Here is a 12,969-nt window from a genome sequence, read left to right as displayed (position 1 = left end):
TCACATTTAGGTCTTTGATCCATTTGCAATTAATGTTTGTATATGGTGTAAGGTTGGGGTCCAATTTCATTCTTTGTTGATATCCAGCTGTCTGTGAATAGCTTTATCTATGTAAACCTATATTTATAGCCTTCCTGGTAAAGAAAATCCTGGTATTGATCTAGGTAAGAGTGTAACTATATTGGTAATTAGACCGGAAGGGTGCCAAGTATGTGGTTGGATTGGGAAGAAATAGAATTAATCCTCTTCTATGGAGTCAAGTCAGTCAATCCTAAAATGGAAAATTAAGCAGTGCCAATATAAGCATGTGTCTTAGTTTGCCAGGGCGGCTAAAACAAATAGCACAGACTGGTTGGGTTAAACAGAGGACTTTACTGTCTCAGATTTGGAGGCTGAAAGTCCAAAATCAAGGTATCTGCAGGATCATGCTTTCTCTAAAAGTCTGTAGTATTCTGGTGGTGGCATTTTGGCTTGTTGGCAGTCCACAACTCAACCTCTGCCTTTGTCAAATGGCCTTTGGTCTCCTGTCTCCTCTTACTTAATGTATTCACATTTCCTGTGCTTATAAGGACTCCAGCCATATTAGATTAAGATCCACCTTGATTCAGTTTGGCTTCATCTTAATAAGATTTACATCCTTAAAGGTTCACATCTATAAGACCAGGGCTTAGGACTTGAACATGTCTTTGCGGGAGACATGATTAATCCAGTCCATAGCATGTTATTTAAAATAACCAACTCAAAAAGGTGAAAGTGCTTGCCTCTGGGGAGACCAAAATGGGCAGGGGCAGAGATTGCAGTTTTTCATAACAAAGCTTAGAGAATTATGTTGTTATTGTGCATAACTTGGTAAGCAATGAAAACTTAACAAAAGGATGAGAAATAATGGCAAGATTCTGAATAAGGAAAGTAATGAGAGCAGACAAGCCCTAATAGATATATATATTTTTAAAAGATTTATTTATTTATTTCTCTCCCTCCCCCCCCCCCCCCGGTTGTCTGCTCTCTGTGTCTATTTGCTACGTCGTCTTCTTTGTCCACTTTTGTTGCTGTCAGTGGCACGGGAATCTGTTTTTTTGTTGTGTCATTTTGTTGTGTCAGCTCTCTGTATGTGCGGCGCCATTCCTGGGCAGGCTGCACTTTCTTTCGCGCTGGGCGGCTCTCCTTATGGGGCGCACTCCTTGTGCGTGGGGCTCCCCTACGCGGGGGACACCCCTGCATGGCATGGCACTCTTTGCGTGCATCAGCGCGGTGCATGGGCCAGCTGCACACGGGTCAAGGAGGCCCGGGGTTTGAACCGTGGACCTCCCATGTGGTAGACGGACGCCCTAACCACTGGGCCAAGTCCCCTTCCCCCTATTAGATATTAAACTTTATTATATCATTCCAGTGATTAATATTGTTTGATACTGGCATACAAATGGACAGGAAGAAAACGATGTGACAGAATATGAAATCCTGAAATGGACTCAGATACTGATAAGAATTTAATATGTGATAATGGTATTTCAAATCGGTGGGAAAAGACGGCTTATTCATTGAAGGGTGTTGGAATAAGTGAGTAGCTGTTTCAGTTTGCCAAAGGGCTGCTAATGGAAAGTATCAGAAATACGTTGGTTTTTATAAAGGATATTTATTTGGTAATAAAAGCTTACAATTCCAAGGCTGTGAAAAGTGCAACTCAAGGCACCATAAGAGGTACTTTCTCACTCAGGTCAGCTGCCATGGGTTGAAGCAAGATGGCGGGCATCTCTGCGTGGTCTCTGCCTTCCCCGCTGGGCTGTACCGTCGCCTGGAGCTCAGCTGAGGGCAGCCAGGCACAGGGCTTGTCTCTTACCGGGCCTCTGCTCTCAGGCCTATCAGGCAAATTACTTTTCTCTCCTTGGGGCCTTAGTTGCTTGAGCCTCTTCTTTCTGTCACATGGCAGGATAAAAAAGGGCAGCGCTGTCTTTTCTGGTGTGTCCCCATTTCTTATTGGACCCAGCAGGAAGGCAGAGACTCAACCTGAACCACGCCTCACTGACGTAGTCCAATCGAAAAAGGTCTCACACCCACAGGAGTGGACCAGCCCACAAACACAATCTTTCTATTTGGAATTCATAAAATAATTTCAAACTGCCACAGTAGCCATCCAAGAAAATAACATAAAGTTGGATCCACACTTCACACACTTTGAGGTGTGATCCAGGAAGATAAAGACATAAATGTACAAAGACTTTAAAGTACTAAGAAGAAAAATATATATACCTAACAAACACCAGGGAAAGGGTGTCAGGGAGGTGGGAGGAGCAAGAGTTCTCATTTCCTTATTCTTCCTAGCAGGGAAGAATTGAACATGTTAGAAATAGAAGCTGCTGACAGTTTTAAAACTTGGATTTAATACCTCAGAGTTTTCATAGTCTCTTTATTTAGCCTATGAGGTATATTTTAGGAAATATCTTGAGGTAAAGAAACATTTATTTTCTATTCCCAACAGCCACCAAGATTTAAAAAGTTAGTATTAAAATGTGTGGAAGATCTAGATGGTGTTTTCACATCAGTTTTATTCACCAGCTTTTTCTACTATTAAATACAAGTTAAACTTAATGCTTTTTGTCAGAAGTAAATGTGGTATACTTTTTTCATAAAAAAAAATTCATGTCAACTCTATATGCACCAACAGATGATGTCTCTGTACAATGTAAATTGATTATTTCTGGGTAGTGGGATTTTTAAAAACTTTTTCCCTGTGATTTTCTGCACCAGATTATTTGTATAATAAGCCTGTATCATTCTTATAAAAACAATAAGGACCACTATTCAAAAATATAAAAGTGCATAATCCTATTAAAGAATAAAGAGTATTTAAATTCTTCCACGGAATGTTACAGTTGAGAATCCATTCCTCATTCCGTCCATGGACATTAACCCCTCAAGGCCTTCTGGTTGCGGCGACTGAGTGCAGCCCTGCCGTGACGCATAGCCGTCGTGCGAGGACCGAGGTTATTAGCAGGTGGAGTCACGCTGGAGAGTCTTCGCTGTTCAGTCAGGGCCCCGCAGCGAGGCTGTGGCTGAAGAAGAGGGGAAGGATGCATCCGGATTTCTGGAAGTGTAGGAGATGTTCGTACTGCCTTTGAACAGCCGCCGCTGTTGTGTTTCTTTCCCTGGTTTAATTTGAATGTCAACACTTAGGCAGGTGGTAAACCTATTGAAGAGGGGAGTGATTGGGCACCTGTCTACCATGTGCAATGTCCTGGGTTTGGTTCCTGGGGCCTCCTGGTGAAAGCGAGCTGGCCCGCATGGTGTGGAGAGCTGGTGCAACCAGATAACACAAACAAAAAGAGACACAGAGGAAAGACAGTGACAGACACAACAAACCAGGGAGCTAAGGTGGGTCAAGTGATTGAGTGCCTCTCTCCCTCGTCGGAAGGTCCCAGGATCAGTTCCCGGTGTCTCCTAAAGTAGAAGACAAGAAGAAAAGACAAGCAGACACAAAGAAGGCCCAGCAAATGGACACAGAGAGCAGGCAGTGAGCACAAGCGGAGGGTGGAGGGGTGGGGGATAAATAAATAAATCTTTAAAAAAAGACACACCTATTGAAGGCAGTGTCTAGGTCTGAATTCACCGTTTTGTCCTACGTAGGGCCTACATACGCTGTGGTTTGTCATACTCTGTTAATGTATGGAAACCACATTTGAAGAGGAGTTTTTTCGGCTTAACAGTAGAGCAGGACCAAGGTCATGCTCTGGTGCAGTCGGCATTGCAGGGCTGTGAGTGGCCCAGATGTCCCCTCCGCACCCCTCCCCCCACAGGTAGATTCTGAATCTTAGAGCTTTAATTGCTGAAAAGCTGTTAGAGAGAATGTCTCTAAATAATTAAAGAATGCATCAAGTAGTTTTTTTTTTTCCTAAGATTTATTTATTTTCCCCTCCCTCTCTCCACCCCCATGTTGTCTGCTCTTTGTGTCCTGTTGCTGTGTGCTCTTCTGTGTCTGCTTGTATTCTCATTAGGTGGCTCTGGGAACCGATCCTGGGACCTTCCAGAGTGGGGGAGAGGCGATTACTCTCTTGTGCCACCTCAACTCCCTGTTCTGCTACGTCGTCTTCTTTTCTGTCCTCTGTGTCTCTTGTTGCGTTATCTTGCTGTGGCAGCTCTCCATGTCGGCTGGCACTCCTGCGCAGGGCGGCTTTCCCGCGCTGTGCTGCATTCCTACGCGGGGCGGCACTCCTGCGAGGCACGGCACTCTGTGTGGGCTGGCATTCTGTGTGGGCTGGAACTCTGCATGGGCCAGCCCACCCTCACCAAGAAACCCTGGGCATCAAATCTTGGACCTCATATATGGTGGATGGGGGCCCAGTTGGTTGAGCCACGTCCGTTTCCCAAGAAGTAGTTTTAATGTACATTAATCTTGGCCTTTTTCTTGCTATTCTCATTTTCCAGGTATATCACACTTTTTTCTGGCCCCTTGAATGGACGGTAGCTGACAGAGACAACAATTCTTGCTACGCAAAGATTATCTGCAATAGACTCGACAACGTACGTAATATGTTCAGAAGCTGAAATACTGCAATTTTTAAACATAATTTTTATCCCCGGTATTTGAATATTTATAATCTCTTTAAAGATAGCTTTTAGGGAAAGGCAGAAATTGTTCAGATGTTACCCAATTAATGTGTTTACAGAGGTTGAATAAGTGACAGGTTGTAATTGAGGTTTAATCATACTCCATCAACATCCATAATTTAGATTATTTTCTTTTTAACGGTATCTAATATGGTAATTGGGAATCAGATAATCTTTGAAAAATTTGATCATCCACTAATAAACGTAAGGTGTATGTTTGTGTGCATTTTGTAAATAAATTGCCAAAAAGCCTTTAACGGGAGAGGCTTATACAAAATGAAAGCGCTTATTAATTAATAAATTCATTCTGAAATCAGCTGTTCATTAAAGAAGCAGTGGTGTGGATGTCGCATCATAGTAGGCATTCTATCTTCCTCATTGTCAAGGTCAAAATCAAAATTGCAATATGCTCCCTTAGAATGTAAAGCACAGTTTATTCATGGCTTGTGCTGTAAAGAAGACAGTGTGGAAAGCAGTTTTAAGATGTGGTTCCTCCCCCTTTGTAAGCTATTGGGGGAGCTACAAGAAAGAAATAGACTGACATTTATATAAAGTTCAGAGAGGATCACAGCCAAGCTCTCATTTACTTCGCACTTGGACTCTGCATTCACTTTACTCTCAGTGTAACAGAAAGCCGAGCGTCAGCTGCTGATGGCTCTCGGACTTGATTGTGTGGCAGTGCCACCCGTGGGCAGGGCAGGGTGGCCACAGGAGCGCACCGTGACCCTGAGGTGCTGCTGGGTGGTGAAAGCCTCACCCCGTGCCTCTGCTGGTGGGTGTTCAGCATGGCCACCTCCATTCAAGTGGACATTATTAGTCTGAATGTTTACTATCATGGCACTTGTGGGCCTTTGCCGGAGTTAGAGAGAAGGGACATGTGCACAGAGTACTTCTTATTTTCTTTCCCTCTTCCCAGAGTGTGATTGGTAGAGCTAGTGCTGAAATGAAGGTCTGTGGTGTTCCATAGCCTTCCTCACTCTTAACAGAGGACTCGACTGGCCACGGGGCAGAGGCAGGATTTCTGGGATGGGCCACCTGTCCTCGAACCCCTTCTGCTTCTGTCCCTCTGCTCACCCTCAGCTACCACCCAAGAGCCTCAGTGCCCACTGCCCACAAGTAAAGCTCGCCCCTTTCCTTGCCCCTGCCAAATGCCTCTTTCTCGAATATCCACCCTAGTACTTAGGAAATGGAAACATTCTTCTACTACAGGTATTTGGTAAAAAAAAGTGAATGAAGTTCATTTCCAGTTATAGATGGAGATTTTGGTCAGTTGTCCCTACTGTCTCTGGGCTGCCGTCTTTTTTTTTCCGTTTGCTAGAGGATGTAGCACCTACTCTCCCCTCTCTTTGCACCAGGAGCCCATGGGTGCTCTGATTAGACCTGCAAGAGGGATGCCAAACCAAAGTATCTACATGTTAGTGTCTGACTTCAACCTCTGATGTTCAGTGGCCTTGGCGCTGGCTGGGCCGCCTGTCTCACTGTGCCAGGTGTCTTCTTTTGGTGGGAAATTAACAGGGATAAAGGAATGGACATTGCCATCTCTACTCCTAAGAATTAGAGGTGGGAGAAGTGGGGTGGGCCTGTAGCTCATTTGCGTAACCTAACGAGAAAGTTGGGGTCATCTGTTTCATGTTCACTAGGAGATGTGATTGCAGTGGAATGCTGTTAATATCATGATACTAAAAATTCACTGTGGGTAATTCCTACAGCAGATCCTCTCCACACAAATAATTAAAAATTGATTGTATAATTGTAGCAGCTGCTGTGAGCTCAGCTGTGACCTTCTCTGCCAGGTGAAATAAAGAGAAGGCATCTGGCACTCTTGCTGTATAAATAAAAGTGCATTTGCCTCTTTTCTATTATCAAATTTCTCATTCCTATCTCTGACATACTGTGATATAATTGGATAAATGTATTATCCCTTTTTTTGACTTTTAGACATCATGGGTTGTCAGATACCGTTTTTCTATGTTCCTCAAAGATGCGCCATCAAAATCATACTGATTTTCATTTAACACTGTTATATTCTCTTACTGATTTTCAGCACAATGCCACTTTGAATCAATGGGTATGAGAACTGGAATGATTGCAGTCGAGTAACAACTTACCTTTTAATACTGAGAAAGGAAAGTGAAATTCAAGCAGAGAGTTAACATTTTTCTCACCAAGCAGCAGATGTCCTTTTTAGTATTCTCAGTGAAATACTAAAAAAATAAAAATTCCATTTCATATTTAAACAGATCTTGTCCCCACTCTCAAAGTGATTCTCAGATGTGAAAGGGCAGAGGAGTCATAAGATGGGCTTGTGTAAGATGGGCTCCTTCCCAGCCACCACCTCCAGAGACTCCACTTCCAGATCCTTCCGTGGGGCCCTGGAAACTGCATTTTTAGTCCTCAGCCCAGGTGGCCTCCAGGTACCCTTTGAGAAACACTGCTCTTGGAGCTCGCTCCTGGAGTATCCCCCAGCAGCCGTGTGTGAGGTTGGCGTCTTGGAAACACTGTTCTTTTGCCAGAATGTGTGTTAGTTGCCAGGAACAGAGTACCACAGGCTGGTTGCCGTAAACATTGGAAATTCATTTTCTCACTGCTTGGGCGGCTTGAAGTTCAAAATCAGGGTGTCGGTGTCCCGTGCTTTCTCTGCATCTGTGGTGGCATGCTTGCAATCTGCAGCGCAGTCTCTGCCCTGTCACGTGTTCGTCTCCCTGTCTGTCTCCTCCTGTGGCCAGAGGTCTTCAGCGATATTGGACGAGGGCCCTCCCTGCTGCGGTTTGACACGCCTTTAACTCAGAGCACGAAGGTCCTACTTACAAATGAGCACAGGACTGGAGGTTTCGGTCCTCGGGGGAAGTGGATTCAGTCCTTAACAGTAGGTGAAGGTTTCTGCTGGCCTTGAGCCTCTGTTGCCCTTTTATATTCTCCTTACACTTTTGTTTTTATATTTATTTTTTAAATTTATTGAAGTATATCAATCATACATAAACATACATAAACAATAAGTGTATAAAAATAGTTGTGAACTTACAAAACAAACATACATAGCATCATACAGGACTCTCATAACTCACCCTACCACCAATAACTTGCATTGTTGTTAAACCTTTTTAACTAATGATTAAAGAGGATTGTCAAAATATTACTACTAACCAAAGTATTTTTCCCCAACCAACCCTTTTATTATTATCTTTCTATCATTTATATATGAACATACATAAACAATTAAATGCATAGTAAAAGTTGTGAACTTACAAAGCAAACATGCATAGTAACATCATACAGGGATCCCATACATCAACCCTCCACCAAAACCTTGCATTGTCATGAGACATTTGTTAAAAATTATGAAAGCATATTGTCAAAATCTTACTACTAATCATAGCCCTTATCTTCATTTGGTGTGTTTTCCCCCAACCCAGCCAATTATTATTTTTAAAATATATTTTTTATGACAGAAGTTGTAAACTTATAAAACAATCATGCTCATGTACAGAATGCCCAAACAACACCCCTCCATCAACACATACTTTGGTGGGACATTTGCTACAGATGAGATAATATCATCTGATTGTTACCATGTCCATAGTGTACATTTGGTTCACATTTTCCATACTGCCTCAGTATCAACACAGTACATCTTTCCCATAGATGCAAGAATGTTATATTATTGCTACTAACCACAGTCCATACGTCACTCCAGTTGTATTTTTCCCATACTTCTCCACATTCTCAACACCCTGCAGTAGTGATGTACATTTGCTCTAGCTCACAAAGGACACTCTTGCATCTGTACCACCAACCACAATTCTCATCCACCTCTTGGTTTACTGTGCCGTTCAGTTCCTAGCATTCTGTCAGTTGGCATTATTTACATACCTAGACTACTATTTTCAGCCACATCTCCATTTATAAACTAGCTGTTACTCACTAAGTGTTACCATCCATTCTATACATTTCCACATTTTACAGTGAAGGTAATTAAAACTTCTACCTACATTGATATCAGTAGTTCATTTCAGTCCTCCTCTTAGCTCTTTAAGAATCTACCACCTACCACCAGGTCTTGAAGGTATTTTCCTACAATTTCTTCTAGAAGTTTTATGGTTCTTGCTTTTATTTTTAGGTTTTTGATCCATTTTCAGTTACTTTTTGGAAAAAATTCTTTCCTTCTTTCAGCTGTGGATATCCAATTCTTTCAGTACCATTTGTTGAATGGACTGTTCTGCCTGAGCTGTGTGGGTTTGACAGGCTAGTCAGAAATCACTTGACCATACATGTGAGGGTCTGTTTCTGAATCATAAACTTGGTTCCGTTGTTCTGTGTGTCTGTCTTTAGCCTAGTACCATGCTGTTTTTACCACTATAGCTAGGTAATATGAATTAAAGTCTGGAGATGAGGGTTCACTTTCCCTTTTTATGATGTTTCTGGCTATTCAGGACCCCTTACCCTTCCAAATAAATTTCATGATCGTGTTTTCAATTTTTTTTTTTTAATGCTGGTGGAATTCGTATTGGGATTGCATTAAATCTGTATATCAGTTTGAGTAGAATTGACATCTTAATAATATTTAGTCTTCCATTCCATGAGCATGGAATGTTGTTTCAGTTATTTAGGTCTTTTTTGATTTCTTTTAAAATTGAGGTGCAGTTTTCTGAAAACAAGTGCTTTACATCATTAGTTAAGTTTATTCCTGACTATTTGCATTTTATCTGTTGTATTTTATTTTCACCACTCTTTTGATACTTTTAGTTACTTTTATTGAAATAATCTTCATTTCTAGACTCTTTTCCAGGCCTCTCCTGTCTTTTCTTTTCAGGTTCTAGTACACTCTTTGTATTTACTAAAAATCTGGTCTCTTGCTTAGAAATTCTCTCCCGTTTCTGTTTATCTGTGGATATTCTAATCTTGCCCTCATTTTTGAAAGACAGTCTTGTTGGATATAAGATTCTTGGCTGGAAGTTTTTCTCTTGTAGTATCTTAAATATAGTATACCACTGTCTTCTTGCCTCTGTGGTTTCTGGTGAGAAATCAACACTTAATCTTACTGGGTATCCCTTATATGTTATGTATTGCTTTTCTTACTGTTCTCAGAATTCTGTCTTTGGCATTGATATTCTGATTAGTATGTGTCTCAGAGTTAGTCTATTCAGATTTTTTTCAAATGAGAGTATGTTGTGCTTCTTGGACATGGATATCTATGTTCTTCAATAGGGTTGGGAAATTTTCTATCACTATTTCTTCAAATATTCCTTCTGCCTCTTTTCCCTTCTCTTCTCCCTTGGGACACCAATGACACATATGTTTGCATGCCTTTTGCTATCATTTAGCAGCAGACCTTGTTTAATTTTTTCTATTCTTTTCTTCATCTGTTCTTTTGTATGTTTTCTTTCAGAGGCCATTTATTCAAGCTCACCAATCCTTTCTTCTGCCTCCTCAAATCTGCTATTATATGATTCCAATGTTTTTTTAATTTCATTTATTTCACTTTCCTTCCCATAAGATCTGCTATTCTTCTATGTATGCTTTCCAATTCTTCTTTTTGCTCATGTAGTGTCTTCTTAATATCCTTAATCTCTTTAGCCATCTCATTGAATTTATTAAGGAGATTTCTTTGAACATCTATGATTAGTTATCTCAACTGCTTTATGTTATCTGGAGGCTAATCTTGTTCCTTTAACTAGGCCTTAGCTTTCTGCTTCTTGGTGTGGATTGTAATTTTGTGTTGGTGTCTTGGCATCTGGCTTAACAGAGTATTTATTCTGGGTGCAGTTTTTCTCTTAGGTTAGGGCTTCCTGCCCTTTCTCCCTTGCTGGTTGTGCAGTAGGAGCCAAGCATTTAGTTAGTGCTGTAAGCGGTGGAGTCTCAAGCTGGCCTCATTATGCCAGGGACCAATGAAGCTTCTTCCAACTTTCTCCTTTGCCAGGGGTAGGGACAGAGTCAGAGCTGTGTGGAATAATCCAAGTTGTGCAGGCCTAGACTGCAGTTGCCCAGAGAGACTAATGAAGCTTCATGCCCCTTTCTCCCCTGCTTGTGGCGGGGATGGAGCTGCAGGTGTGGGCAGCAATCTGCAGTGTGGGTCCAAGATGATTACAGTTGCCCCTGTAGCCTTCTTGTTTTCAGTCTGTGCCAGCCAAAGGTACCTGCAGTTACCTGGGTAGGCTGGCGCAGGGTCCACCAGCCTCCTCCCTGCCAGAGGCGGGGCTGAAGACTAGTCCAGGATTGCAGGCCGATCTGGGTGAAAGAAACTTGTTCCTACTGTCACTGTGCTTTTTGGTCCTGGCTTCCCCTCTGGCTGGGCGCCGAGTCAGAATGGCGGCTCTTTTTCCTGACTTGGGCAGATTCACACCCTACCTCTTCTCAGTGTTAAATCTTAGCCAGCCGAGTCTACCAATCAGTAGCCTAAATTGATGGCCAACCGTCTCTTCCTCCCTGTTTTTGGGAAATGGAGCTTCCAATTCCAGCCACAGAACAGCTCCTGGGGGCAGCTTGTGCCGCAATCACCAGCCTCCACAGCTTCACCGGTAATTTCCTGGAGAGGATTGCACAGGTCCCTGCAGCTTTCTCCCTGCTGGAGGTGGCGCTGGGGCCTCGGCTAGAGCTGCAGTCTCACTGGGTGGGAAGAAGCCGGTCCCCCCAGCCCTGTGATTCTCAGTCCGCCCGGCTTACAGTTTAGGGTCAAAATGAAGATTAGAGTCTGATGAAAAGAGACTGACAAAGGGACAGCCTAAAATGAAATTTTACCTTGGGAGTTGATTGTGAAAGGGCGTCCTGTCCCAGCAGGTCTGCCAAAACTGATGGCTTGTCATAAGCAGGCACAGCTGGACTGTGACTATCTTACCTCCCCAACCTGCAGTCCTGGGTAGAAGCCCATCGCTGGCCACTCCTTCGATTGTGACTTAGTTACCGTTAGCAACAAAGCAGCGTACTTCCTTGGCCAATAATCTGCATTTCTAGTAAAATGTGTTGCCTTAGACTTATTCCAGTGTTGGACTTCAGTTCAGATTTACGTTGTTGTTTAGCACACCTCAGCATAATTTGGAACTTTACATCATCCTAATGAACTCCTTCATGCAGTCAGTAAATTGCTTGTTCTAGTAAATTTGAGTGCAAATTAACTCTGGATATGCACTTATTGGCTCATTTAACAGATACTTAGAGTAGCTCCCTTTCATGGTAATGTCCTCTGCTCAGGCTTTAACATTCTTTTTCTGTGGTAGATGTAAAATTTAACTGTGAATGGACGGTGAACAGATTTCTCCTCAGACCATTAACTTGTTGGGATTCTCTTTGTTTGGCTCCTGTATTAAAGGATCGGGTGATAGGATTTCATGTCCTTGGACCCAATGCTGGCGAGATTACCCAGGGATTTGCAGTTGCCGTGAAATGCGGGCTAACTAAACAGCTGCTGGACGACACCATTGGAATTCACCCCACGTGTGGAGAGGTAGGGAAACAGGAACTGTTTTTCCCATTGGCTTCAATTGGTGTAGTTTGAAAATCAGTTTTAAAGCATGTGACCAGAAATATTTTGTATTTGTAAATGCTTTGCTTGGATCAATACACATGTTTTATTTTTATTTTTATTTTTTAATAGGCATGTTTGAAAGAATAATGTAAATGCAGTAATCAGAATGTGTCGATTTCCTTAAGCATCACTAATGTTTACATATGTCTGTTTTGTTGTCTTCCTTTTGAACAGGTATTCACAACTTTGGAAATTACAAAGTCGTCGGGACTAGATATCACGCAGAAAGGCTGCTGAGGTTAGAGCCTGCTGCTTTGTAGCTTTCCTTGTCACGGTCCCAGTTCTGTCAGAGATCTAACAGATAAATTTGTGGCCATCACCCCTGCCATGTCCTGACGGGGCCCAGGCCAGAGGAGAGTGTAGACAAGGAAGGCAGTGAAGCAGCAGGGTAGCTGCCGCCAGCACCTCGCCTGACTTGGAGAAGCAGTTAGACTGCTTTCTTGACGTCTTAGCTCGGAGCCTGCATGAGGTGAGCTAAGACTGACTCTCCTGAAGTCAGAGTACCCTTTTTAATTTAGGAACTGAGCTTCCTTCTGAAAGACCTTTTAATAACACAATGAATCTAAGTTGCTGTTTTTGTTTCCTTGCTTTGTTGCTCTGTGAAAACATTTTTTTCAGTTGAAAAACTGACTATACAATCACTTTCTTCCAGTGAGCCTCGAGTTTCCCACGTGGTCTGTGGTGACGTGGCTCTGTCTGTGGAAATGTACTGAATTAGCCACTGCAGAGGACTGGGTGGTGCTCATAGGAAGTGGCACATATTGTATAGATATTAGTCAACAATATTTTCTCTTTAGTACATTTTAACCCCATCAGAAGCCTGACTCATGCTTCACCCTCTTATTGTT

At 42.5% G+C, this 12,969-nt stretch overlaps 1 protein-coding gene and 1 long non-coding RNA gene across 4 annotated transcripts in view; one reads left to right on the top strand and one right to left on the bottom strand.

Moving 5' to 3' along the window:
* The window catches only part of LOC131276169 (uncharacterized), a 48,770-nt gene extending 37,334 nt beyond the window's left edge, over positions 1–11,436 (bottom strand). The window contains exon 1 of the long non-coding RNA XR_009183651.1: positions 11,338–11,436. This is a non-coding gene — a long non-coding RNA (uncharacterized lncRNA). The remainder of the gene's footprint in view (positions 1–11,337) is intronic.
* Positions 1–12,969, top strand: part of TXNRD3 (thioredoxin reductase 3) — a 110,909-nt gene that overhangs the window by 63,410 nt on the left and 34,530 nt on the right. For all 3 annotated transcript variants that reach the window (XR_011647580.1, XR_011647579.1, XM_004449099.5), the window contains exons 14-16: positions 4,420–4,515; positions 11,906–12,040; positions 12,296–12,359. Coding sequence is in view for 1 of the 3 variants with exons in the window: in XM_004449099.5 (XP_004449156.1) it covers positions 4,420–4,515; positions 11,906–12,040; positions 12,296–12,358 (294 nt within the window). In the remaining 2 variants the exon portion in view is untranslated. The remainder of the gene's footprint in view (positions 1–4,419; positions 4,516–11,905; positions 12,041–12,295; positions 12,360–12,969) is intronic.

This window comes from Dasypus novemcinctus, chromosome 26 (assembly GCF_030445035.2).
Source record: "Dasypus novemcinctus isolate mDasNov1 chromosome 26, mDasNov1.1.hap2, whole genome shotgun sequence".
Lineage (NCBI taxonomy): Eukaryota > Metazoa > Chordata > Mammalia > Cingulata > Dasypodidae > Dasypus > Dasypus novemcinctus.
Note: the sequence above shows the minus strand (reverse complement) of the source record. Positions and strands in the feature narration are given on the sequence as shown.